This window comes from Pocillopora damicornis, chromosome 4 (assembly GCF_964200805.1).
Source record: "Pocillopora damicornis chromosome 4, jaPocDami1.2, whole genome shotgun sequence".
NCBI lineage: Eukaryota > Metazoa > Cnidaria > Anthozoa > Scleractinia > Pocilloporidae > Pocillopora > Pocillopora damicornis.
In genome coordinates, this window is record NC_142673.1 from 21,334,488 (window position 1) to 21,361,099 (window position 26,612).

A 26,612-nucleotide genomic window follows, 5' to 3' on the forward strand; every position below is an offset into this window, starting at 1 on the left:
AGAATTAGGTTGGGATGAACTATACATGTACCTAAAATTGGCTCTATCTGCTACGTCTTCCCTTCCAAGACTTGCCTCGATCAATCTTATTGTTGTGGTTTCGGCTACGTAGTCATCCTTCATTGACAAGGAAAAAGTTAGGTTAAGCAAATAATTAAATCCTGCCCCTGTGTTGACTCAATTTCCGAGCTAAACATACATGTATCAACCCAATAAAATATGAAAAAAACCCTTACATTTGATGTGAATAATCCTCTACTGATACAATCGATCAAATTTTCCCTGTATGATCATGATTTAATGTACCATTTTGCAGTGCTTTATAATTGGTTACATCGCAATCAAATAGAGTGAACGCAATGTAGAAACAAGTTCGACACTAGCTCTATGCGTCAACTTACTTCTTTTTCGGTAAAGTAGCGTTTGAATATCTCTACAGGGTCTCCTTCAATCAGGCCACCAAAGTTCCTCTTGATAGCGTGTTGTAGTTCATGCCAGCGAGGTCTCTGTTGAGATTTTGCAGCGATTGCGTACACCATCTTAATGAGGCTTGCGTAAAGAGACAAAAGAGGTGAATCACTTCGAGCACATAATTTCCAATTCATCATGAAAGAAGCGAGCTAAAAAGAATCGATATAAAATATACGCTCTCAGATATCAAACCTGTAAAAGTCACGAAGACCGAAAAATTCTTCTTTGCCACATTTTTTTAACGTTGCAAAATTTTTCTGTTCCTGGTAAAGTTGTGCATATCCAGCGGCCAGTGGAGATATGAGAGGCAGGATAAGAGCTTTCACCACTTCATCCGTGGAGCAAATTCCCCTGAAAAACAATTCTCAAATGTGTTAAAGAAGGCATGGAATGTCTGTTTCCAAACCTGACTCAGAACGACGGAGGACTGACTGAAAACATAGCAGAGTAACTTTGAAAACATTCGAGAAAATTTTAGTCAAATTTTATACTCTGTGTTTATCATGCTGAAAGTTATTGGTTAATGTCGATTTTCAAGATATCACCATATCAAAGTGGGTGGAGGGACTAAAATTCATTTCAAAAGGTTACCATTTTTACTGGAGATCAAAAGCAATTTGATTAATTTTAGTCTAAAGCTTCTTTACCATAGTTATGACGGTTTCACAAGGTCCAACGAAACTATTTATGTGACCGCAATAACATTTCCGCATGGTTTAACGTGAGTGCCAAAGCGAAAGGATACCATACAATTCACTTACATAGCACTGTCTATGAGTTCTCCCTCGCTTGGAACCCCACGCGACAGCATGATTCCACGGTTCATTTTGGCGGGATCCAGGGCCCAATTTGAGATTCCAATGAAAGCTATGCGCTGCGGTTTCTCGTCAGTCTCGATGACGTCATCAGCAGTCGTTACACCATCCTCGAGCAATGGATGCAAAGTTTTAAGAGGCATGAGAGGAGAGTCTTCTGCCAGACCAACCTCATCAAGGACTACAACTGAAACAAACTTGTCTGGATTTTTTCCTTCCTGTAACTTGCTACACTGCTTGAAAGTCGCCAAGATACCCTCAGGGGTTGATAGGGGACTGCACTGATATGATGCCATGTGAACCTACCATGAAATAGATAGTTTTACTGTTTTTAAAAACGGACCTTGGAGTAAACATAAGCATACTACGCATACAACCCTATTTTGAAGGAAGGGGTATTAAAAGTGCTTGGTGTGACTCTGATATTAACATCCTCTTTACTGTATACCTCCCGATACCAAAACGTAAAGCAGAATTACTATGGACTACGCAAAGCACGTAAAACCGTTGGTGACCAGATAGAGAATGGTTGACGAATATCCCCAAGCAATTCAACTATTTTCCGTGAAAGTATGCTGATCACCATTCGTACTTTTTTGTGCAGAAAGAAGCTGCTAAAGTAACGTGTCTTGACCAGGTCAACTTAATAACCCAGCCAAAGCTAGAACTTGAATGCAACCAGGACATCGACTACGGCGAGATCGACATACCTCCTACGAATCCCATTACATCGATCCTTATAGCTCTTCACTTAGGGAAAGGAGAAAAAGACATTATAGTGTATCTGAAATGGCCATATAACCTGCTTGAAGGTCTTGAATAGTAGCGATCTTGCAGCATCACCTTGCATGTTATCAGCAACAACCGTCTTTGCCAAAGATTTTGAGCTGCCAGGTTTTCCAACCACAAATAGTGGGATCCTGAGCTCAATGCACACCACCATCATAAACACATTTTCGCTCAAGGCTGCGTTGCGAGCAATGTTGGGGCCGAGATCCAACTCGTTCAGCACAGCTTTTTGACAACTATCACAGACAAAATTGGGACACGAGGTAAATTGCTTGCTTACATATGGTAAAGAACTACCAAAGGTGTGAGTAAAAAACCCGAACTCCACAACTGTTTTCTTGTTGATCAGACTTCTGTTAATACCGCATACATATGGATCAAACTTTCTTTGCCTTTACAAAATATACTTTTTACAACTATCAATTGACTGGCCGCAATGAATGTTTTTCTATTTGGGTACGTAAAAGGTCAAATAGGCTCAGTCATGAATTCCTTCGCATGAAGTAGACCACGTTGTATTAGACTCTCCTCATACCTTGAAATCTCACGGTGTATCTGCTTCTGCCCACCTGGAAGCAGACATGGCGCCTTAAAGCTGCGTGCCACGACAGTGCGATATTCTTCACGCCGCTCCTGAAGCTTGGCATGATAACAGACACCTATGGCGAGTACCAGGGCACGGGTAAGAGGAGAGATTGAATCCTGCGGAATATACAATATCATGATTCTCTTAGACAGAATTCTCGCGACCCCACTCTGTACCCCTCTAACATAATTGAACTTCCTCAATGATACACACACCTATTTGTGGTTTGAGCGAGATGATGCCTTATAGCATCAAATTTTCAGCAATTCATTCCGGATCATTATTTTGTAAGATCATACAATAACTCAATAAGGTACGTCCAAAGTCCCAAAAACGAGGGATGTTTTCAGAGTTTACCATCTTTCTTAGTCCAATTTTCGAGGAAATCTTATCAGAATTTTATTTGATAGAGCATAAAATGTCAAGTGGCTTTATTACCATCTCTTCCTCCTCAGCATCTTCATCGACATCTAAACCTTCCTCCCTTCGTTGCTCAGCGGTCACCTTTTTCATAAGTCTACCGAGTGTATCCACGTGCTTATAGAACCAGACCATCACTTGCATGGCTCTCTCGACATCACGAAGACTAACAAAGCTGCACTCATCCTTGATTTAAAAAAAAGGTTATTCTCTCTTTGGGCTTGCACCGGCATTGTGTGATTGAAAAGGTAATTTATAACACTAATATATCTAATGTGCAAAAAAGTGTTTTAAAACTTTTCACGTACCGATTGATCTCTCATATATTTTTGCGAGGCTGCCAGAACCTCAGTGACTGCTTCTACTGTAGAAGGGTCTCCTACTAGTTGTCCTCCGTGAAGAATCTATCATAAAAAAAACCGAAACACAAAAAAGTAACATTAAATTGTATGAAAGATAGTCTAGGGGGGAGTAGAGTGGCGTTTGCTCTTTTCACTCGAGGTTATTCCGGGAAACGGAAAAAGTCAAAGCAACAACCCCATCCTAGTTTGATTGACTGGTGTTTCATTTCTTTCAGGATTTATTCATAAAATTAGTAGGATATAAATAACTAAATGCCATACCTCCTGTACTCCAGCCTCGTACCATGATTCAAAATTTTTATTTCCACTTACCATATCGTAGGGTCAGTGAAAACGTTCACTCAGCTCTCTTGAACATATCATGCGTTTCTAGATTCATTTCTTTTTTATCTTTATGTCTTAATGACATAACATGCACATATCTCGAGTTACAATAATAAAACATGTGACAGAGGACTAATAGTTTACGAGTTAGAAAGAACATCTTTTGAGTTCAGAGGGACTATTAGAATATACTTACGTAACGGCTGACAATCTGGTTAGTATACAGTCTCTCTACATCTGGTTTCAGCTGACCAAAATCCCATATCAACGGGCGCATGCTCCCTGGGAGGGCGTGTACACGGTAGACAAGATGTCGTAATGGGATATGACCTGTGAAGAACAATTATTACTAAAAAATAATTTCCAAGCGACCTTTTACTTCACCACTATGCTTTATCGCATTTGCATGTAGGACACAATGTCCCTGTTCTTGATCGCGATTATTTTTTCTTTAAAGGGTGTAACCCAGTAGGCAAGTTCCTCCCTTTTAGGAATCATTCAAAGTTGAAGCTTCACAAAGAATTCTGAACAAGGCACCACCTGTGATTCAGAGATCCGTTAACACTCGTCTTTTCTCAAAATCAATTTTCCAACGGAAGTCTAAGGAAATTCAAACCTATAGCGTCCCCTACCCAGCCGATCTTCTGATTCATCTGCTCTCACGTAATATCCAAGACCAGCTGACTCGAGCTTGTGGATCATGTCATCTGTGTGCCTAGAAATACATAAGAAAACAACACTTTGCTCTTACCATTCATTTCTAAGACACTCTACGCTTAGTTAAGCTTAGAGCGAAAGACACATCTTTTACCTTCTGTAAGGATTACAGGCAGCGATAAACTGCAGCCTTTCTAGCCCTTGACTAATAGGCCGACCATTGATTCTACGGTCCACCATAACTTCCTTAATCATGGTCAGTGCCTCTGTAGTGTTGGCTTCGTCAAAGAATAAAACTGTGTCAATATTCTTATCTTGATTTGCGCGGGCCATTTCTTCTGCTTGGTGAACTTTGAGCTTGATATCTTCGTATGTTGTACCACCATGAACCTTGAAAAGAAAATGATGTATGACGAAAGTGTAATAACCGTGTGTGTCATTCAGTCTCAACAGAAAGGAGTGTATACAACGTTTTGAAACTGATGTAGCTGTTAACTAGGTGTTGCGTTGAACTTATTTTCTGGAAAAGATTTCTTACAAGCAGAAGGAGCAGCGCTATCGCTTCCCACCAGAATCAGCTCTACTTCAATGTTTAAAGTCACTACGACAATTTATTTATCTTTTCTTTCGTGACTGACCTGTATACTGGCTTTATATAGCTAGGCGTCAGCCACGCTTATAAAGTATTATGTATGTATATGTATGTACCACTACCACCAGCAGTATCAACATCATCCCAACACGGACAACACCACCATTAAAACCATCTCAATTTCCATCGCTACAACTAGACTTACCACCATCACCATCAAGATGAGCTCGTCACCGAAATCGTGAAATCACTACCTCAACAGCGTCACCATCTGCAACATACAGCACTCGCATCATCATCGATACAATATTCCCAGGAGGAGCACCACCAGTTTCATCACCACCAATAACTTCCACCAAAAACATTTCATCACAATGGCTACCATCATAACTTAAAACATGTTATCCACCAGTATCACCACCAAAATACGGAGTTCGGACGCTGCTGGTGAAAAGAAGTATTCAAAATCTAATGATCAACTCACCTTAACGAGAAGCATGTTTCGGGGTCCTTCAGGCCCTGCTTGTAGGCCACACATGTATCGAATGAGACGGGTCTTACCACAACCAGTCTCACCCATCACGATCACAGGGATGTTGCATCTGCAAATGTTAAAGCTCAGAAGTAAGTGAAAACCCATTCACTTTGCCAGGAAAAGGCAAAATGGTGTTTGGATTTGTGTTCAATATGTTTCAGTTTCGCTGCCATTTAAACTGAGGGTTGAGTTTGCTCTGACCCCTGCATAGTCTGACAGTAATTTGTGGTGGAAATGAAAAGGGGATTATTAAAAACAATATATCACTACCTCTTACCTGAATCTCATGTGGATAGCCAGAATCTTCTTGACATTGTCTGTAGTTAATTCATAGGCTATGTCTGGATCGTACAACCAGTTTACCCCCATCACAGCACATAACTGATTTATCTTGTCCTCTCTAAAACAGAGTTAATATGTAGTACAAAATCCATCACAATGGAACAAAGTGTCACGTAGGAACTAAAAGCTTCGGTAAAAAGCTGCTTTCCCTTCTAGGAGTTGCATCGAGGCCGGAAGAACTCTTCCCCTAAATGCCGTATGCATGAATCCCTTATCCACGAATTTTGCCAGTCTTACCACACTCTTCGCGAGAAACAATTTATCAACTTGACTCCTGAAGGAACCAAGGTTAATTGTAATGATTCGTCTTTAAAGAAAAATAGCTACAAATGGGTTTATTGTCTGGCACTTACTTTTTGGAGGTCTCTCTGTTTGTTGCAAAATCGACACATTGGGCCTGCAGACCATTTCGCAGTGGTTGGGACATTAAACCTTCCTCCAAAGTTTGACTTGTTTGTGGGTCAACAAGGTCGCCAGTGGAATTGATGAAGAAACCAAGAAACGTTATAGTTATGTGGTCTTGGTTGAAGAACAAGTAAGGATGAGGACTGAATAACAAAAGGACTATCATGAGACACACTGCATTCAAAACATGGGAGATTAAGAGAGGATATAGTCCTTATCTAATAATTTTAGCGCAAAGCGAGCTCTCAATACGATTGCTACGTGATAGTTAACCTGTCTAAGTTAACTCGTCACAAAACAAATGCCAGTGATAATCAATAAAAATGTAAAGTTTTGAATTATAGCAAAAACAGTCAAGCTCTCACCTGCTTTCCCAGCGTCTTCTAAGTTGAAGCTGTTCGGTCTCTTTTCGTTCAAGCTCTGCGTTGTCCTCTGTACAGAATACAGTGTTCTCTTCTGTCAAAGATGGAGTAGCAAAATCCTGGAAGGAAAGGAAATAACTCTTTATTAGGAGGTAATAAGACTCAGAGGCTCGACTAATCACGGTAATAAATCAAAACTCAGTATCCGAGTTATTTAGAGTTAGAGAACCCTATAAGAAAGTTGGGTGAGCAAACATTTGAAAAGCCAGCTTACCCTAGACATTTGTATCATAAAGCGCACAACAAAGGAGCGGAAGCCTTCAAGATTCAGGACATCAGGTCCTGCTAAAACAGCCCTCATCAGCTGCATGTCACAATAAAAACTCTGTTCACAGTCTTGGAGCTGCGAGTTCAAGAAACTCACAAAATGACGAATCTCTGACCACGAGGGATCAGGAATACCACAATTTCTGCAAATTAAATAGTAGTAAGTAACCATGATGGCAGACCAAACAATTTGTTTAAACAACCTTCTAAAGAAAGAGAAAATAATCCTTTTTTCTACGTTTGTGCCTAAGCATCCAGTTGGAAAGGGACGTCTCCCTTCAAAGAAACCTCTCATATTTCATTTTTAAATTGTTAATGTACCTTTCAGCAAAGAAAGAGTTAGTAAACATCATCTGCTAACACGTTTAGAGCATTCAATTAGGTACGTGCAACAAACCTAAGAAGGAGCATGAGGCACGTCCTTTGATCTTCATCCACATTTCCTGGCGAAAACGTAAAATTGTCAACAGTTCTTCCTTCATTTAATAGTTTCAGATATTGATAAACCCTCTGGAACGGTGCGTTTCGAAACTCTCTGACGTCAAACAGAGGATTACAGTCCTGTTTATCTAAAAAAAAGTCAAGGAAACACTTAATGATCAGCAACTAACTGCTGTTTGAAGGAGAATTTCAGTTAAGTACCTGGAGTATCTGCTAAACGGCTGAGAACAATTCTTGGAGTTTGACACTCAATAGTTGGTAGCAGGTCATAAAATGGCCGCTTAGACATTGTGGATTTTCCAGATTGTCTCTAAAAATCAAAAGAGTAGTAGACATCACAATCAGAGATAGTGAAAGACACGAGCTACTTTCCCTAAAGCAACGGATAGTTAATTCTCTTCTTGAATTCTCAAACTACTAAGTTTCAACCCATGAACTTCCAGGCCCCTTGTTCTGGGAGCACTCGCTTTCCACTATTAGGGCAACGGCTTGGTTTCCTGACTACATTACGTTATATGTGGGTAACTTTTCTTATTGGTTCTGTTTCCTCCTTCCACCAAATTCAGCATTTGAAATTTTAGTTTACCGACAATACAATGGACGAAGAACCTCTCCGCGATTGTGCTACTGCATTATTCTGTTGAATTAATATCTGTAGATGACAGTCACCCTCTCCGAAACGTTTTCACTTACCTGTTGACTTTGAGCTTCTTCCTCCCTAGTGAAACCCATGGGTAGGGGAGCATCGGTCGTAATCTCAATGATGTACAAGTCTGTGTTTCGTCTCCTCCACACTCTCCCCATCTTGTCACAAAGATAGCCAAGGACAAGGAGGTTGAAAATAAGGGTGTCCAGACCATGTCTCATCTAAAAAGGAGAACATAACATGTTATAAAATATTGAGATAAGTGAAATGAGTCTTTGTCCTTGGGACTGCAATTCAGCAGAAGATTACGTTAAGAGCGTGAATAGCTTTAAGAAACTTCAGTTCTGAATTTTTCGCTAGTGCTTCCCCAGCTGCATTCAATGATGTGAAATTTACTTGGAAAGACGTGCGCTCAAGATCTTACTGACAGCGCTTGTACATAGATAATGTTAATCCAGCTCTTTGACGCGACAGAAGACACGCGCCGGTTGTGCATTTCACGAGTATTGGCCACTGGAAATATCAATTCAATTTTCAACCCGCATGCGTTTAGTATCTTACCGAAGGTGACACGTCCAGATGGAATATACGGGACAGCGGTACATTTGCCTTCACTGCATGGGGAAGAAGTGCATCAACAAGCATCGACGAGTCTGTGGAGTTTCCATGAAGAGGTACGGTCACGTGCAAGAATGTTTTTGAGTCTCGTCCTCGCAAATTTGTCATAACCATGTCGTTGTTTACGAGGTTAGGCAGCTGTTCTGTTAGGCGTCGAATAAACAGAGTCTTTCCCAAACCTCCTCGATGTGATGAGACAACTCGAACGGAGAGTCTGAAAAAAAAGAATCAGTATGTTAGCTGCACCAATCCTCATCAAAAGAAGCCCGCTATTTCGAACCATACCTATTTCGAACCATACCGCTCGGACCATACAACAGGGTTTCTCTTTTTGAAATCCTTCATTCTAGGAACAGAGACTTCAGTCAGTTTGAACAAAACACTTCTACAAACTCTGCTTCTTTCACCTGTATTTAAGGGTAAATTTTTTTCCTAGACATTTTTTACCTCCAAGGGTATCTCCAGAAAGGAGGCTCCCCTGTCTTAATCTCTAGGAATATCAGCGAGAACTTACTTTTCTGGGTCTAAGGATCCAGCTGTTGTCCAAGTAATCTTACTACCACTGATGTAACCGTAATGAGAAGGAGGTGCTTGGAACTTATGCTTGAGGTAACTTTTCAGGTCATCTGGCGAAGGACATGGTGGAGCAGCAACACGATACTGATCAAGAGCTGCTACTACGTTGGCACGATCTTCATTCTCGCTACTGCAGATTACCACCAGGCCATAATCTGAGAAGTAACAGAAACCACCGATAATTCATACCCATAGACTTGACCTTCCGATGAAAAACGTGTCATTTAACTCAAGTCAAACTCACGTTCTCCAGCCTTGCCAGCAAGTCCCCGTGTCACTGCACCAAGCATTTCCACTGCTTGTTTACTGACTGAAAAATCCAACACATCTGCGTGTGCGAGACAATAAAAGCGGCCCTCCTTGTCGCTTATTGCACGTCTCCATAGCAACTCGATCTACGTTAAAGGAAAAAACAGATAGAAGGAAACAAATTTAATGGTCGAAGCACTCAACTCATAAACGGAAAATTTCCCCACTTCCCTCAATCTGCTGAATATGAGAATCAAGATGTGGTGTTTTAAGCGACGACACTCCTCGACTCATTTTACTATTAACGGTATGAAAATATGAATATATATTAGGAAAATCATACCGAAATGTACACTTTACCTCTTCCGTGGTGGTGTAAGGAGTGCAAAGGAGCACCTCTGCATGGCTTGGCAAAGGCTGCTTTTTGTCATGCATATAAAGGGCGAGGACTGTAGCAAGGATGTCATCTACAACAAAATGGGTAGGACAAAGAAATAATGGTAGAGAAAACATGCTGTCATGTAAAATACGCAAAACATTGTACCGATCTGATTAGGTACTCCCTGAGTTCCTGTTAGACTTACCTTCAGGAACAAGCATGAGGTTGGGTCGTCCCCTTTTTAAGAATGCTGGAAAGGTGCGAGGTGTCGTTCCAATTCCTGAAATGTGAAATAAATATTATGTTCATGGTTTAACAAATGGGAATAATTTTGATATCGCAGCTGTAGATTTTTCATAAACCTCAGCAGCGGTTTTTGGCTGTTTTCCATGAATACAAACGAGTGTTTTACCTAACACTGAAAGTTCTCTTAATATGTTTCCAAGCTGAGTGAGTGTAAGATATTGACTGATCTCTGTTTCGTTATCTTCGTCTTTGCTAACCGCTTGCTCTGCAAAAATGGTTTCAGTAGGCGTGGACGACATCTCCAATACCAGGTCTGAGTCGGTTACGTTTTCACTGAAGCAAGAGAAAAAAAAATCTCAGTTTTTATGGTTCCTTTCATATCTTATCTCGAAAACCATCAAGTTGACACAGTCACCACGTGAGCTCAACTATTCTCACTTAAAAACAAATTGCAACTGTTATTTCGAAAGGAAGCATCTTACGCAAACAGTGACATTATCTCTCTCTCTTTCACTTTAATATTGTCAAGTGATCGTGATTAAATACTTCTTAATTAACCTAAAATGATGTTCCTTGTTGCGCCAAAGTTAATTTTAGTTGGTATTACTAACATACCCGAAATCCTCGGCTGGCACATCCTGATCAATAGACTCCTCCTCTGAGGAGGAGATTTCCCGGGCAATCATGGGATTCTGCTTCGCATCTTCGTAAAGAGCCTCGATGTCAGCCTCGTTGGCTTTTTCTAGACACCACAAAAGTAAGTCATCTTCTTTTGCATCAACACCTAGACTCGCCAAAGCAGCCAACGCGATCTGCTCCGAATAACCATCATCGGCAGCTGCATTCAAGAAACTTTGAATCTTCGATGTTTCATTTGGCTTCGGTTTCTTGATAGATGCAGTTTGTACTAGACACGTACTGATTGCTGTTGAGAAACTCGTGCCTATGAAGTTCTTGTTGTCAAACATTGACCTGCGAGTCATCATTTCGTTGTTTGAAGGAACGTGAGTGAACAAAGGCAGCTCCGCTGTTCCTCTGGCGTTCTCGAGTAGTTTTGTGGCCTTAAAAGCACGCTCTATTGCTGATTTTAACTGTTCGCTGGTCAAACTGGGACGAACACTTTCCAGCAAAGAGAGCACTTGAATGTTGCTCATAGCGAGGTCGTTGCTGTGGCAAACTGTGGCGATTTCTTTCCTCAGTGTCATCAATTGCTGCGTGGTGAAGAAGTTCAATTCTCTATACTCCTTCCTGGCGTAACTGACCTTCTTCTTCCAATTCTTGTAACACGTTTCCATGAAGGAACTTTCCTTATTCACTTCCTTCACGATAGACTCGCTACAGTGATATTTTTGGCTCCAATTCATACGATGAATGTAACCAGACTCAAAGAGGTCGATGTATGCAGTCGCTAAACGCATGACACTTTCAAGATTCTATAATTCGATAGAGATATTTAAATTGGTCAGTATTAGACAACAACTTCAACGGATAACTGTCCACATAACTATTGTATTTCACTTACCCTAACGAACTGCTCCACGTCATCTTTCCCTTTTTCAGCCTTTCCTGCGATCAACATCAGTTTACTCTGCAAATCCTTCAGTTCGTCAATAGAGTAAGTTTTCCTCTGCTCCTTTTCACCTCCATCTTTAAGGGGAACCGTCAGTCGGATCACATCTTTGAATAACAATCGTTTCCCTTGTTCTGGTGAGAGACCCTTTTCGTCATCCAAATGGCCCACAAGATATACACCACTGGAGTTGATCGTCTTAGCTTGCACTAATGACGTCATAGCAACCGAGCCATGAGACTCTTTAACAGTTTTTAACCACTCCAGATGTCTGCTAGTGTCGTACTACAAGAAATGTAGAAGTCGTGGATGAATCAATTATTTGGTACCTTTTGTTTGCTGTTGTGCATGACAATGAGTTAAAAGCAATAAATAATACGGATAAAAAATTAACAAACGATTTTAGGTAAAACATGTTCTGACAAAGTTAAAAGAGGTAAAGCAAACGAGACGCTTTGAAACAAAGCATTCAAATCATTTAAGAAATCCCGATATTTATTACCAGTTTTTCCGGTAACATCTGATCCGTCTCGACTGCTTTCCATAGAGGATCACAGGTGTTCATCAGTTGATCAAAGCTCACTCTTTGTTCTTCACTCTCTTTAATGTCAAATATCAGAGGAGCAAAACCCAGGCAGCTGGTATATAGACTGGATATACGATCAGTTTCCATATCGCTTTCACCAGCAGAGATCAAGGCCAGGTCAACAAGAACCTTTAGCTCTTGGGTGGCTGTGAAACGAAAGACACTTAAAGGGGTTCATTATTTTCTATGGAGAAACACCGATGCGAGTAATTATCGTAATATCCACCACATCAGCTGACTAAATTGCAAACCAAAAACTTTAACTTTGTCCGACGCTCGGAGAGATTATAATTTTGCGCACCGCGCAATGCATGGGCGCGAGCAAGTGCTGCCCGGGTAGCGGAAAGAGATTTCGTATCGTAGAGAGTTCCGTCAAACCTTCAAGATAAATTGAACCCATGTAGGCATCTTTGCATCTTTCATTTTTGCTTATTGTAAATGTACTGTGAGCTCTCCAGTGTTCGTTAAAAAGCATGTTTTATTTAAATTTGACTTTAAAATTTGAAATTGGAAAGATAAACAAAGTTATTGCTAAATACGATACTTTGGTTTTAATCAACTGAATGGATAATGTAAATCTACCACCGTGAAGAGTCTCGAAGCTGACGTTTGGAGCGTTAGCCCATTGTCATTTGCTCTGACGCAGAGCTAACGCTCGAAACGTCAGCTTTGAAACCCTTTACGGGGACTAATTTTTATTATCAACTCAGTTGATGAAACCAAATTATCTTGTTATACTCCCCCACCAACGCACTTCAATAGTTTCTTTGAAAAAGTTTCTCTTTGGGTGGTCCGAAGTGAATATGATTCGGCAAATCACCTCAGAGCAAGCCAATTATGCAGCGCGGGTGAAAAGTGATAATCCCTTTTGTGGTAAGGCAAGCCAGCAAAATCAGAGGATTAGGGAGGTTAGTAGCGATACGGCTAGTGTTTTCGTTTATTACTGTACATCCATTCGACCACCTGCCCAAACTTACATTTAATGGTTGAACGTAGCCAATCCACCAGCCGTCTACTGTCTACCACTGCTTTGAAGCACCGAGCCTTATCAACATCCAAACATTGAAGAGCTTGACCGGTCTTTGAAAAGCTTTCCCCGACGCTGGTTAAGGGCTTCTGCTTGAATTCTTCTGATAGCTACAGACCAAAATATTGGAAATTAAACAAGTTTTTATGACATATTTAGGTGAGATGCACTTATCGTTTGCAGCCAATAGCTTTTCTTTGCAAAACATTCGTCCGTATTACCAAAATGATTTCCTTGAATCAAACTTAAATCCTTGACAACAGTTGAAGAAAGATACTCATTTCTAGTGAAGTACAGTCCTTTTATTACGATATTGTCACTTCCGATGTAGTTTGCGACATTTCGACTCCATACTCTGTTCTTCTTCAGCTGCTAATAGAAGACTATCAATTCTAGCGCCTGAATAAGACTTACCGGTTTAGATCGGGAGTGCTCATACCGTGAGACAAACGCACATAATTCATTAAAAATGTATTCACCGCGATGAATAACCACATTTCATTTTAAAACATACTTTTGTTTACTTTCCAGACTTACTTTGTATCGTCAATACACAATATGGACTATGATACCTGATTACGTAGATCTTCGATAACTTTGAAGTCCCCGGTAAAACCCATAGCCTCTTTAAACTCCCAAACGGTGTCAGCTGCACTGGAGTACTGATGAAGATGTTGGTAACTTTCAATTTGAGCAAGTCGCTCTCCAAAAGTTTTCTTTAGCTCTCCAGCGTTGCTGACAGTTTGGCCGGTGTTCACTTCAAACATGCAGGATAACTCTCCATCAAGTTCCGTTTTGCGGTTTTTGTAGCTGTCAAAGAGCTTGTCTACATCTCCAAGAGAAATTGTGCCATCCTTGACACTAGCAACAATTTGGGTCCAACTTGTAAAAGCTGGTTTCCAAACATTTTCAACAACATCACAAACACTGAGCTGTCGTTTTCGTGTATCATCATTTTCCCTGGCTCTTTGTGCCTTATTCCCATATTTTTTCCAAAGAGCTTGGAAAGTTAAGCTTTTTTGAACTCTTCCAAGAGTGGAAAGTACCTCCTTTAGGGCCGGAGGAAGTATAAAGAAGGTGACTTCGACTTGGTTGTCGGTTTCCCGTTTGCACAACCCTCGAATCTGGAAAGATGAAACATCCTGAAGCACTTTAATCTTGAGGTTGGTTGAATCGACTGCGAAAAAAAGATTACTTTCAATAATAAGACGGACAAATTTAAAGTCACACACTAACCCTCGATAAGGGTGTGAACCATCCACTGAAAGCCTTTCCTTATTGTTTCTTTTTTCTAGTCCGCTACTCTCTTAATAAAAATGCCAAAACAGATCTTAGGATGACCTCCTTGACTCTAAGGTTGAAAACAAACTGGTGGTGAACAAAACAAACGAAAAAAATGGATGCCTCAAGATCTCTCACCTGGCTGAATCACATCACACATTCCAATAAATTTGCCCAAATTTTCTTTCACTTCAAAAAATTCCTGGATTTCTTCTAATCGGTGAGCCAGGCTAAGTTCAACATCTTTGATCTCTGCTGCACTTGTCTTTAAGAGTTCCAAAAACGTTTCCTTGTGCCTTTGAAGAAGGAGCAACACTTGAAATGTTACTGAGCCATCTGATATGACTCTCACGAGAGCTTCCAGTAAGGATTTGGCCAAAAACAAAGTCTCCTTACAATCATCCGAAAGTATACCACCCCTTCCAGACTCATCTCCTGTAAGACAGAAATAATCAAAATTCCTTCCAATCAATAAGGTCACAAAATATTAAATGCCTAAAATTTGACAAAGTTGAGAAATATTTTTATTGGTCTAAATCTTATGTGTCACGTCCCCGTAGTAACAAGCGTTTCACCCTTATCAATAACATTTCACGGAAACCACTTTTACCCAAAATTTCAGGACTGCTAGTGAACTTGAGGTATCCAGTCATTGGCTTCCAGGTGAGAAGAAATTCCACCCTTAGAGGGTCCAAGTCACGCGAGTCTAATTGTTCTCCACCTTTTGGCCATGACTTTGTCAGAAACGTGGACAAAAGCTGGCCGGATTTTCCTGCTGTTGAATTTGACAGGTGGTTAAAAATACGTATGTCGTCTCCGCCTCTTGCTGACTGCATAGAAAAACGAAAATCAACGGATCATTCATCAATGTCAAGTGCGTAGTCAATAAACCTCAGTCAAGAGTTTACTCTAAATATTTTAAAATAGAATGTCCAATAAGTTATTATCTGGTCACAAATCAGGTATATTCTTTAAGAGTGACTAGCAGTTGAATTTTAGACCGTCCACTACACCTACAATTCATTATTGACCTAATCTATCGAAAGTTTCAAAGTTCTTAGTGGTGTGTTTCTGTTTGTATATCAGTTTAAGCTTTTTCCTGTTTGAAGCTGCTAAAAAATAATCAACAATCTCGATAAAAGTAATGACTGAAACCGGGTGTTCAAAAGGCACCTGTTAAAACGTTAGGCCATCCCTAAATTATGTGCTCCTCTAGCAATAAGTTATAGTCTACTTTTTGACCTTGATAAACCGCGGTTTTAGTACACCACAGAAGACACTCTCTAGTTAACAAACGTCATTTGCAACTTACGCTCATTATCTTTTCCACTGCTTCAAAGGCAAGGTTAGAAAAAGATTCTCCAACAGCTCCTTCATATGGACCCATATCTACTTCACAAAAAATTTCAACCAAATACACTCCCTTCAACTGAAAAAAAATGTAAAAGAAAACCCATGACGAGATGAAAGGAGGTAAATAATGGAAATTTAAACCCCAGCCATTTCTGATTTCGTTCTGAAATGCCACAGGGAACTTGAGGTGGGCCTGGTGTAGTTCGAGAGTGACAAGCAAAGTGAATGCCGCTAGGATTGGTAGGCGACAATTGAGCTAAACTTTGAGCTCGATCGCCAAATGTTATACACATGTCGCAGGTGTGGGAGGCAGAGGAATAAGATAGACCTCTGCATATCCAACATTAGGGGCTAACCATCGACTAAAAAACCTCACCAACAGTCTACCAAATTGTACTTAACGTTAGCAGTGAGCCTCATGGTCGTTCTCTCCTCCTTAAGCGGGCAAATATGCGGTTACTTTTTACAAATCGTTACTTAAATCGTTTCCATCTTACCTTTCTTGCTCGACTCAGCAGCTCATTTATCAAAAACGTCCTGTAACCAGTAAATCCTTGATTTCCATCCGTAACCCATAGGAAATCGCTCCATAACTGAAACAAAAATAAGAAAAACATTTTAAAGCGAATACATAGCGAATCAGCAAATCAAAACATGCCTGAAATGATCTACAGGGTATCAAAGAGCCTCTCAAGAAGATAACCACCCAATCTGAAACAAACTTTAGTAATAAACTTACTGACAATTTGTTTCATCCACATGTAAGGACACGTCATTACATTAATCTTATTTGCTTCATACCGAAAGTTCTCTGGCTAGATGTTCACTCTTGTGATGGTAAGGCATGGTATAAGAGAGATCACGTGACAAGCTGTCTCTCAGACTCCTTAGTAGCCTGTCGATAGTTTTTCTCTCGTTTAACTGGCCCTTTTCTTGGTCAGGCTTCTCTTCAAATTCCCGTCGCTGCTTTCTAATACATGTAAAAAGCAGCTTGATCGTATGGCAAATCAGATCCACGTGATCCCAAATGTTCAGCTTTTTTAGAAAGACTTCAACCAGTTTTAGACACAATGAAACTGTAAACTCAACCTCTTTAAGGTCAGTGCTGTGGAATGAATAGATTTTTTAGCTTCTCTTACGTAGCGTGAGATATCGTACAGAAAATAAAAAAACCACAAGTAAACATACGGAAACCTACGTTTAAAAATCTTTTTTTTGCTTCAGATTTGTCTTTCTCCTCTTCGGAATTTTCATTCTAAAAGAACCTTTCACTTTTTTGTTCGACTAGTTCACCAGTATTCAAAGCACATGATACACTTGAAAATAAATATTTTTTGTCCCAATCATTCCTCCATTCCCCAATCCGACCAACACCCATGCTATGGCCAGCACCCCAAAATTTCAGTATTTTTTAAAATATAAACATGGTTAAAGGTTCGACAAATTTGTTTAGCAGTACACCAGGGTCGATGGGCTACAAGGAAACTGAGGTCTTACTGTAGTTGAAACATACCAACTTGATTCTTTTTCCCAGTTATATCGAATAATCATCAGTTTTACACACTGAAAAATATCTGCCCACTGCAAAACGAAAACAACTAAATGTAAACATCTAAACATTAAGCAACCGATTTTATCACCTTCCGGGCGATTAAATACCCCTCAAAGTACATTGCTAGAACTGATGAGCCAATACAGTATTAAAAGAATATTCCCGAATTATGAAATAATATTCTATTGACCTTTTGGAAACAGTTTCTTACCTTGGCTGATGGTACGTATTCACGGGAACAGTATGTTACTAGGGCTGCCAAAATGTCGAAAATTTGGAACAATTTTGAAGCAACAACCTTGTTTAGATCCTCAGGAGGAATGGCGTGGAGAAATGTCCTTTTTAGCAGAAGATCGACCTCAAAAGCTGAACCAAGTCTGGACAATAGTTCTGGCAAATTTCTATGATCAAAACATGGTGAAACTATTAAAGTCGAACGTGATATTTTTTAGGATAGTTTTGCAACATGGTATCTCTTTATATACTGATAAGCAGATCATTGAAAAAAAGAATACATCTAAAATATGTTTAGAAGGGTAGCATGCTGGACTGTTAGTCCTCCCTCATGTAAGGGACAATAATCGTTATTCGCTGATAGGTCCAACGCCTGAGCGTAAAGAAGTATCATAGAATTTCCAACAAAAACCTACCACAAGCTTTCCTGGGCGCACTTTTAAGTCGACTTTAATATACTTTCGCTTTTACCGATATTCTACGGCATGGGGGTCTGCAACCTGGTAATTCAAGTTTTGTAGAGAGAAAAAGCAAACGAAAGAATATTCTCTGCCAAATTACGGTGCAAATGCTTATGTGACAATGGCGATAAATGAATCAACACACTATGACGTACGAATAAAGAGTTCAAAGAGCAGTTAAAACTCTCGCGACAGTTTCTGATTCAACTTCCAATCGCCTCTACTTACAAGTTTCTAACTGATCTTCGAAATTTTTCTATTTCCAGTCCCTGAGCTCCGACCCAATCAAGTCTGTGGTACGATCCTTCAATACCAGGTTCTTCAAATGGCATAGAATCTCCTCTCAAGAAATGTAATAGTGGTACAGCAAATAGCCACGCGTCGGCTTCTGATTTCCAATATTCCGCCATAATTTGGTTACATAGTTCCTCGATCCCTTCAGCAGCGAGTCTACAACAGAACGAAATAATCAAAGAGCATACAAGCGATTGCAAAAACTCTTCATCCTTTAAAAGTACGATCCATTAACGATGAGACCAAAGGTTTAGGGAATGCTCGCACTGCTACAGTGCTTTACTTCCTCCATTATTCATGGAAAATCTTTCTTTACGATAATTCACGAAAGCGTGGATGGTGCCTTTTATTGTCCATGTGCAACTAATTGTGCTTATCATTTAGATGTGTACCCAAAACGCCGTTGGGTCTCAGCGTCCACTTTTAACGCTTTTAGGAGTCAACGTTTTTGCAAATTAGTATATACTGTCAAATAAAGCACGAAGTTCCGAAATGATATGCCTAACATCAACTGAAATCAGCAACAAGGTAATAGCTCTCTTGTTAGTCCTCAGGTGCACACGACACACATCTCATCAATCAAACTAAACAGTGTCAGAAAAGATTAAAACCTAAACTTTTGCAAAAGCCCCTTTCCCCCATTAGTTGATAATGTAATGTTCGGAAGGAAAGAATATCCTTCTTTGTTTTCATGATGAAAATGAGCCCAATGTTTTGTTATGCAGAACCATTGAAAGATCATAAAACCTTCACTGTTTTACTGACAAATGAAATTCTCATCCTTTAAAACCCACCCTTCCACTGAACAGACTTATGCCTATCGACTCAGCTCATTTGAGACCTAGAAGAGCAGAGTCTCATACTAGGGGCCATGCTTACATATCATTGAAACAGCCAGTCCTAAATGATAAGCCAGTTACTTTCAAATAAAGTTTTAGGCCCTTATTCTCGTTATTTTACCGTTTATCTTATCATCGCATTTATGATGTTTTGGCGGTTAATACTGCTGTTGTGATGGCCGTTGCTGTTGTCTTAGTATGCAACCACTTACTTTCTCAGTCCTTCACTGAAATTTTCCAGAACTACTTCGTAAATCGTGCATTTTTGCCTTGCTGGATCTGCTGTAAGCGACAAACATCTCAAAAGTGGCAACAGAAGTTCCCTCTGAAGCGCTATCTTGTACTTCTTGCAGATCACAACGATCGCTAAGGATGACACCAGTGCTGAAGCTCGAGCTTCTACTCGTACGTCACTCTGGGCTGTTATAGCGGCATTTTCCTTCATTTTTGGCTCCAAGTGGTCCACTAAAATCTAAAAAAGAGGAAAAGCTGCATCAGTTTGCACAACGTCACTATCTAAGGATCTTGTTTACGATATAACGATATCGCCCCTTCCATTAATTTTACGCCGGTTCAATGTAAATTTTGTTTTGAAATGTCAGACAAATTCGTCCACTTGACCCTTGAAGATGTTTTTAAGGTTTTACTTTAGGAGACCACAAGTTACGTTTAGAAGTTTTGGTTGTGAACGATTCGTCTGAGAGAATAATGACCACTTCTTATTTTTTTAATTTATACAGTTTACCTTGTCAATATTGAAATCTGGTGGCTTCCTTCTCTCAGGTTTTCTGCGTGAAAACTGAATCCAAACGTTGGTAAGGCAGTTTACAACTTTGTCCAACTCCACAATTGCTTCTGTTGCCTTCATTTTTACCTCGCACTTACCAACAATAAAGCCTCTCCACTTGGGTAAATAGGCTAGAAGTGCAGCTGTACGATTTTTCGCCGTTTTTTCAGACCAAAACCATCCTTTAAATGAGTTCCACCAGTCCTTCTCGGTGTAAATGTAACTTACTCCGTCGAACTGGTGCCATGTTGCTAAACCGTAAAAAAAGGGGAAAAAATCCACATTCATCTATAATAGGTCAGAGGCAGTAGGATTTAAACGACCAACAGGTTGTTGTCAATGTATACTTCACCGGATTCGCTAATCCTTAGAATTTTTCATCTTTGATGGGAAGCTAGTCTGCGTAAATTCGTTTCTGTAGAATCTCGCTTTGCGCAGTATATGCAGAAGCTAGAAGTATCAAGAAAATTCTAACTAATCTAAAGCCGGTGAAATTTAAGTTTTCCTGTAATCGTAAATATTGCGCATCAGTTAAAAACCGTGGTGCACTTCTCTGCGAGAAAGTTCTTCTTCCCAAGCTTCAAAATATTGGGACCATTAGTATATCCTAGTTGCTTTGTTCAGCAGTGAACCTATTAAATGGGTAGAATATGCTTTCTCGCAGGTTAGCAATGCAAATCACCTATTAGCATACATGCAGCACCGTCAGCGGTACTATACAAAAGCCCTAGGGAAAAAAGAAAGTTCCTTACGTAAGCGTGCACCCAATTCGTTTGTTCAAATAAAATACGATTTTGACAAGCACCAGGTAGAAGGCTTGCAACAGGTTGTAAAGGTGTGTATAGACGCTCCTCACGTACTCTCAATATTTCAAACAATTTAGGCCCACTTTTTCAAGTTTGGATCAGGCTTTTCAGGCTACCATAGGGCAGATTACGGCAACACACTGGCCAAACTTCTGCTGTTGGAGTCAGGGTGTTTTACAGGAGTTATAAAAAAACCACACAAGCCAAGCACGGTCCTTGAAAACGGAAACTTTTTGGTGGCAAATCAACAGGACACCCGTAATAGGATAAGCCTTGTGCTCGAAAAGTGTCAAGTTTTGCTTTTCTCTATCTTGGTTTCCTTCTACAGATTTCGACAAAAATTTCAATTTAGTTAAGCCAGACAGTCTTCTTTTGTGGGGTAAATGGGCATTGCCTGAGATCATTTATTATTTCTCCATTGACATGAAGACCAATGAAGAAATGTAAAATGGTTTCCGTGTTTACATAGCCTGATGAGGAAACCACGACGCGAAGCGAAGTGGTTTCCAGCTTATCGAGTGTTCTCCCAACCTCCCAAGTGTTCACATCAGGCTATGTAAACACGGAAACCATTTTACATTTCTTTTATAAAATAGCTAATGAAAGAAACTTTATAAAACTTAATAAAGCATCCCAGAAACTTTGGGAAAAGTAAGTACCAGCTTTTGGCTTAAGAATCTGTGGAATGCTCTGGGTAACCAATGCTAGCTTTGATCAGTCGCTGAAGTGTTACTTTAAGTTTTTAAACAAAAATGTCAGTTTTTTAAGAAAAGAAATTGAATAAATGTAGCATTACGGTAAGTAACAGTAATAAGCATATTCGTTATTGACACGTAGAGCTGTACCTTCAAGTAACAGTTTGGGCACATTAAAAAATTATGATCCTTCTTCAGTGGAAATAATTCAATTTGGCGAAGATTAAATTACATTTTCCCGTGAAGTTATTTGTTTACAATACACGGCATTGTATGAACTGACAGTGCTCATTACAATAATTCTTGGAAGCTTCAAATAACAGTTTGTGCAGAGTATAATCTGAGCATTACAATTGAAACTTCTAAACCAGAAAACCAAACAAGGCATTTTTTCTTAAAAAATTCTTAAAGTTGGAGAGAACTTTCCTCAGATTTGTAGGGTATTGAAAAATGTGCCGTAGCGATTGGGGATCCTAACTTGCGTTCACTAAATATATTACTTTATCTTCCTTTAAAAGCTGTAATTTCCAGTGACAAAGATGCTAACGTAGGGTTGAGTACATTTGCCATGGAGAAAAAACGCCCCATATTTTTTTCTTCTTGTAAAATCGTCAAGTTTGTCATGATCAAGGCAGTCAATTTTTTCCTCTTCATTGTTTGTTTACAAACATAGTAATCTACAAACTGACAATACATATATATCATTTCTGTAAATCTATTAATGACACTTCCAGCAACCTGTTCATGATTTATCTTATCAGGCTTAAGATGGTTTAAAGTCTGCAAGTTTTGTGGTTTCTTGAGTCAGTTGGATTCCATCTTTAGAAACTACAAATGTACTGTTCCTGTAGAATTAGATATTTCCTCTCCAAAAAAAAGTTGACCATCAGCGTGCTAAAAAAATGCGAGTTCCTATTTTCTAGTCTGGTTACTGTTTCTTACCAAGTTGTTGGAGGAATTACTTCAGTGTGATCAGGAGTTAAGATATCACTCTTGTTTAGATCACTGTTTTTTGCTGCTGAAAAACATGTTTCAACTTCTCCGTTGAACATCACCTAAGCTTTCCGGCCCCGATACGTAATCACCATCCACATTTTTATTCAAGATACTCGTTTTATTTGAAGTTTCTTTTGAAGAAATTGAAACGATATCCCGTGCTATCAGGAACAATTTCCGTTTTTTTCGACTTGATTAAACGTGTGATTTATTCGATTCTTCTCCTTAATGTCATCTCTTTGGTTTGGATTAAAGCAGAACAGTGGAAACCGACACAAAAGCAAAGAAGCGTCTTTCCCATATGGCTGATTCAATGTTCTACATCGTGCATGTGATAGCGTGTATATATATATATAACGGTAAAAAATATAGCACTTTCGACGGTTGACGGCTATTCTTTGGGCCTTTTAACCGATAACGCCACTAAGACCCTTTTTTTTAAAACGCTACTCACGGAATATCGGTTACAAATCCCCTGGTTCGTCTAGCTAAATTTCAGAGACATTTTATAACAACCCTGTTAGAACATATAAAGCAAAATATAGTAACAACTTACCGCCATGTTTCAGGTATTTGTCTGGTATAGAGAGAAATCGATCGACTATAGTTCCATCATAACGTGATTTAAACTCTATCAGTTCTTCCCATAGAACAACCTTTTTCTTGATTATCACATACTTGTACTTGGTTCCCTTCAAGGCTCGGTGGATGGTGAGAGTGATCTGTCCTTGGAAGAGCTTAAGCTTCGTTTTCTCTTTGCCTTTGTCACCCCTAAGAGATTAAGTAGACTGGTATTGACACAGTCTATTGCGTAGCCACAATGGGGTTATAAATTCTAAGTTCAAATTCTGTTCATAAATGTATTCTTAACTAGTTTGCTGTCCTTCAAACAGCAAATGAGGCAACATCGTATCCCGACTTCCATAAATATTGATTATTCATCGCATTTAAAGACATTTCGCTTGAAAACTCCGGGATTCCTTCTATGATCAGCAAAAAGCACAATTTCCATACATCGAACTGTAAAGACAAAGCAAGTTTCTTTCTTCAATACAGCTATACTCCTTTTCAGGGGTCTTAAATAAACATTAAAAAAGAGGCAGTTTAAGACTGCATATGGCTACTGATTTGGCATCATTTTTATAGCATTGAAAAGAACTAGAGTTAGAAGGTAGTGTTGTAGAAGACTTGTCTCACATGCAAAACAGAAACCTGCCGCATCTTACATATTTATGAGTACCCTGTACCACAAGAAAAAGATGATTCAAGAATATAGTGAATAACTGACACTCAACCAATAATTAAATGGTAACAAATAATCATATTAACTATAGTAATGAAAAAATGGTAGTGCTCTCTCTTCGAATGAACAAAATGTTTCTTCAAAGTTTCCACGATATGCAGATGAAACCTATTTAGATGTTTCTGCAAGGAAAAGTATTGTTTGCAATTACATGTTGGAGACGCTACTGTGAAATTATTTTGAGACGTTTATAATCTTTTGTAGTGTCACGGCAAGAACTGCAAAAAATATATCTTCGGATCTACTGGGCATAATTCACTAATTCAAAAGGTGACATACTCTCTCTTCAAAGAAAATATTTTAAGTCTAAGTTTTCATGATCCGCCGATCACACCTTTTAAGACATTTCTGCAAAGTAAGCTTTGTCCTGAAATGACTGTGAGATGTTTATCGTCTTCTTTAGAGCCCCGGAAGAAAAAATTAGTAACACCAGGAAACAGTGTAATCACGTGCCAATTCCGAGAAACTATATCCTAAGCGATTCAAAGAAATCGTTACCTAGCGTGAACGCCCGAAGATGTGCTGAAACAAACAAGAACAAAGAACGAGGAATATCGGGTTAAACTTGGCAGACTTCGCCGTGGGCGAAGAGGTTGTTTGTATTCTATTGTTACACTCACTCACTCTCTCAACAAGACAACATTTTGGCTTTGCCTCCATACGAGGTAGTAGCCACAAAAATTGGTCATAACTACACACTTGTCTGAATCCGGCAACAAATGACGAAGTCAAGAGCTGGAGCTATAAATTTTAAACATTAAGAGAGAGAAAAAGCATATTTCATTGATTCGTACTTGCACCCATATGGTTAAAATAAATGATAAATTAAAGAATACAGGAATACACCTCAACAACCAGTTCAAGGCTCGAACCGAGATCTATTAACGCGGAGTCCCCGCGATAACTGTCGAACCCTTGCGTTTCTCTATATTAAAGGACACTGAGGTAAGAGTTCATTTGACAACTTGCAGGTTTCTTTTACATCGGTGTTTACTTGTCATAGCACGTAAATTTCATGTAGGTTTGCTTGGCTAATCTCAAGCTCGCAAAATTCGTGGAGTTTTTTACAAAAACAAACTAACCTTACTAATTTCATGTCAACACAGGTTGTCTTAAAGTCTCCCAAATCTTCTCCTTCTGCTTGAATATGCATATGTTCTTCTTCCATATTTAAGTCAGACGCTAACATGACATGGAAGATTACGGTGACTCCATTCTCTGGTTCAACCTGTGTCAGCTTCCCGTGCTGTGTTGCTGTTGGCTTTGTAGTACTTGGTTTATCCTCTGAATTCGACGATTCTGTAATGTAAGGGGCAGAAGCGCCAGCTCGATGGGGCAGACGTCTCCTTCTCATTGTAGGCGAGGTTGTCGGCGATGGGAAAGTTGGTGGGAAGTCCGCCGAATGACGATGGCTTTCCAGTGACTTGCTCTCGCTCTCTGTTGACCGATCAACTAAGGTGGAGCCACCCTCGATGACTGGCTGACCCGAGTGAATCGTGGGTTGTGTTTGTGGTCTTAACAGGGTCCCGTGCTCGTCTCTGTATGAAAGCAGGCACTGCTGATTTTGCCCATCACCTTTGTGATATTTTGAAAAAGGTTAACCAAAAATGTTTTATTCAAAACATGTAGCTACAAGTCAATTGCAAAAGAGTGAAAATGCAGAGTGTTAAAATAAGTAGCAAGTAAAAAAGGAAAGAAATTTCAAGACATTGTGAGATACACATGTTCAAGTCATGACGTGTAGAATAAATTAATGATGGTTTCTTTCAAGTACCTGTCAGAGTGAAAAAAAAAAACAACAACAACAACAACAACAACCAAATTCAACTGCTATATCGAATATAAGTTTTGTCAATGTTGGTATTTTTTGACATTACTAGTCCGCAATTCTCTTGGCATTTTTTGACCATTGGGATAGGTACTCCACCATGTTTTTGAGATGTAAGTGTGTGTTTGCAAAATCTTCAAATCGGGACCTCATTTCAGACCAGAAATAATTTCAAGTTAATTTCCGTGGAATTTCTACTATATGGAAATAGTTCACAATAACTTTAAAACTCTGGTTCAAAAGAAAAGGTTGGAAGTAAATGTGGGTGAAAGGTGAAATTTACTGTCTATCATTGTAAATATTGAAAACATTAATGATTCCCTCTTTATCAAATGTGATAAACGGGAACAAATTTTGTGTGATATAACTAAGCCCATACTGCCACCGTCATTTTGAATTTCCGCCTGGGTGGATTTTGGTCACGTGCTAGGCAACGTATAATCAAGAACAAGATAGAATTTCATTTCAGGCCTATTTATGGATTTTGTGGTGTATGACTTTCGCATTTTAGTTCGTAATATTTATTTTGAATCTTCAGATTGTCTTGAAACTTAAAATAAAGTTGTTCTGTATAAATTCACTAAAAATCGGTAGCCAAAATTAATTTTATAGGTGTTATTTGATTTTCGTGTTAACCTGTAATTTCGTCAGTCGCCGGCACCTTTTGTTGCTTCACACAGGAAAAACACACGATACAAAATGTAATGATCGATTTTTTTCCCCAATCTCGCGCCATAACAGAAAAAGCTTTTGAACACATGTAAACTCCGAGCGCTACGGAGTAGGTGATATTTTTAATGAATCTTCGAATTGTTTTCAAGTCCAAGGATTGTAAATTACATTTTCATGAAAAACGAA

The 26,612-nt window shown here is 39.4% G+C and overlaps 1 protein-coding gene across 1 annotated transcript in view; it reads right to left on the reverse strand.

The window, feature by feature from the left end:
• LOC113671674 (E3 ubiquitin-protein ligase rnf213-alpha) overlaps positions 1–26,612 on the reverse strand; it is a 53,446-nt gene that overhangs the window by 24,268 nt on the left and 2,566 nt on the right. Inside the window, exons 2-43 of the mRNA XM_089202483.1 lie at positions 25,009–25,501; positions 23,180–23,394; positions 20,085–20,377; positions 19,552–19,811; positions 18,435–18,656; positions 17,723–17,912; positions 17,473–17,540; positions 16,761–17,064; positions 16,457–16,552; positions 15,919–16,035; positions 15,217–15,436; positions 14,745–15,041; positions 13,898–14,502; positions 13,276–13,435; positions 12,215–12,444; positions 11,665–11,997; positions 10,758–11,575; positions 10,309–10,475; positions 10,102–10,176; positions 9,878–9,984; positions 9,513–9,663; positions 9,207–9,423; positions 8,636–8,906; positions 8,122–8,295; positions 7,630–7,738; positions 7,385–7,556; positions 6,935–7,130; positions 6,664–6,779; positions 6,247–6,441; positions 5,829–5,951; positions 5,501–5,618; positions 4,579–4,814; positions 4,400–4,482; positions 3,964–4,097; positions 3,390–3,485; positions 3,100–3,267; positions 2,611–2,777; positions 2,089–2,311; positions 1,233–1,588; positions 664–822; positions 402–549; positions 32–117 (exon numbers count right to left, since the gene is read on the reverse strand). Coding sequence (XP_089058609.1) covers positions 32–117; positions 402–549; positions 664–822; positions 1,233–1,588; positions 2,089–2,311; positions 2,611–2,777; positions 3,100–3,267; positions 3,390–3,485; positions 3,964–4,097; positions 4,400–4,482; positions 4,579–4,814; positions 5,501–5,618; positions 5,829–5,951; positions 6,247–6,441; positions 6,664–6,779; positions 6,935–7,130; positions 7,385–7,556; positions 7,630–7,738; positions 8,122–8,295; positions 8,636–8,906; positions 9,207–9,423; positions 9,513–9,663; positions 9,878–9,984; positions 10,102–10,176; positions 10,309–10,475; positions 10,758–11,575; positions 11,665–11,997; positions 12,215–12,444; positions 13,276–13,435; positions 13,898–14,502; positions 14,745–15,041; positions 15,217–15,436; positions 15,919–16,035; positions 16,457–16,552; positions 16,761–17,064; positions 17,473–17,540; positions 17,723–17,912; positions 18,435–18,656; positions 19,552–19,811; positions 20,085–20,377; positions 23,180–23,394; positions 25,009–25,501 — 8,968 coding nt within the window. The remainder of the gene's footprint in view (positions 1–31; positions 118–401; positions 550–663; positions 823–1,232; positions 1,589–2,088; positions 2,312–2,610; positions 2,778–3,099; positions 3,268–3,389; positions 3,486–3,963; positions 4,098–4,399; positions 4,483–4,578; positions 4,815–5,500; positions 5,619–5,828; positions 5,952–6,246; positions 6,442–6,663; positions 6,780–6,934; positions 7,131–7,384; positions 7,557–7,629; positions 7,739–8,121; positions 8,296–8,635; positions 8,907–9,206; positions 9,424–9,512; positions 9,664–9,877; positions 9,985–10,101; positions 10,177–10,308; positions 10,476–10,757; positions 11,576–11,664; positions 11,998–12,214; positions 12,445–13,275; positions 13,436–13,897; positions 14,503–14,744; positions 15,042–15,216; positions 15,437–15,918; positions 16,036–16,456; positions 16,553–16,760; positions 17,065–17,472; positions 17,541–17,722; positions 17,913–18,434; positions 18,657–19,551; positions 19,812–20,084; positions 20,378–23,179; positions 23,395–25,008; positions 25,502–26,612) is intronic.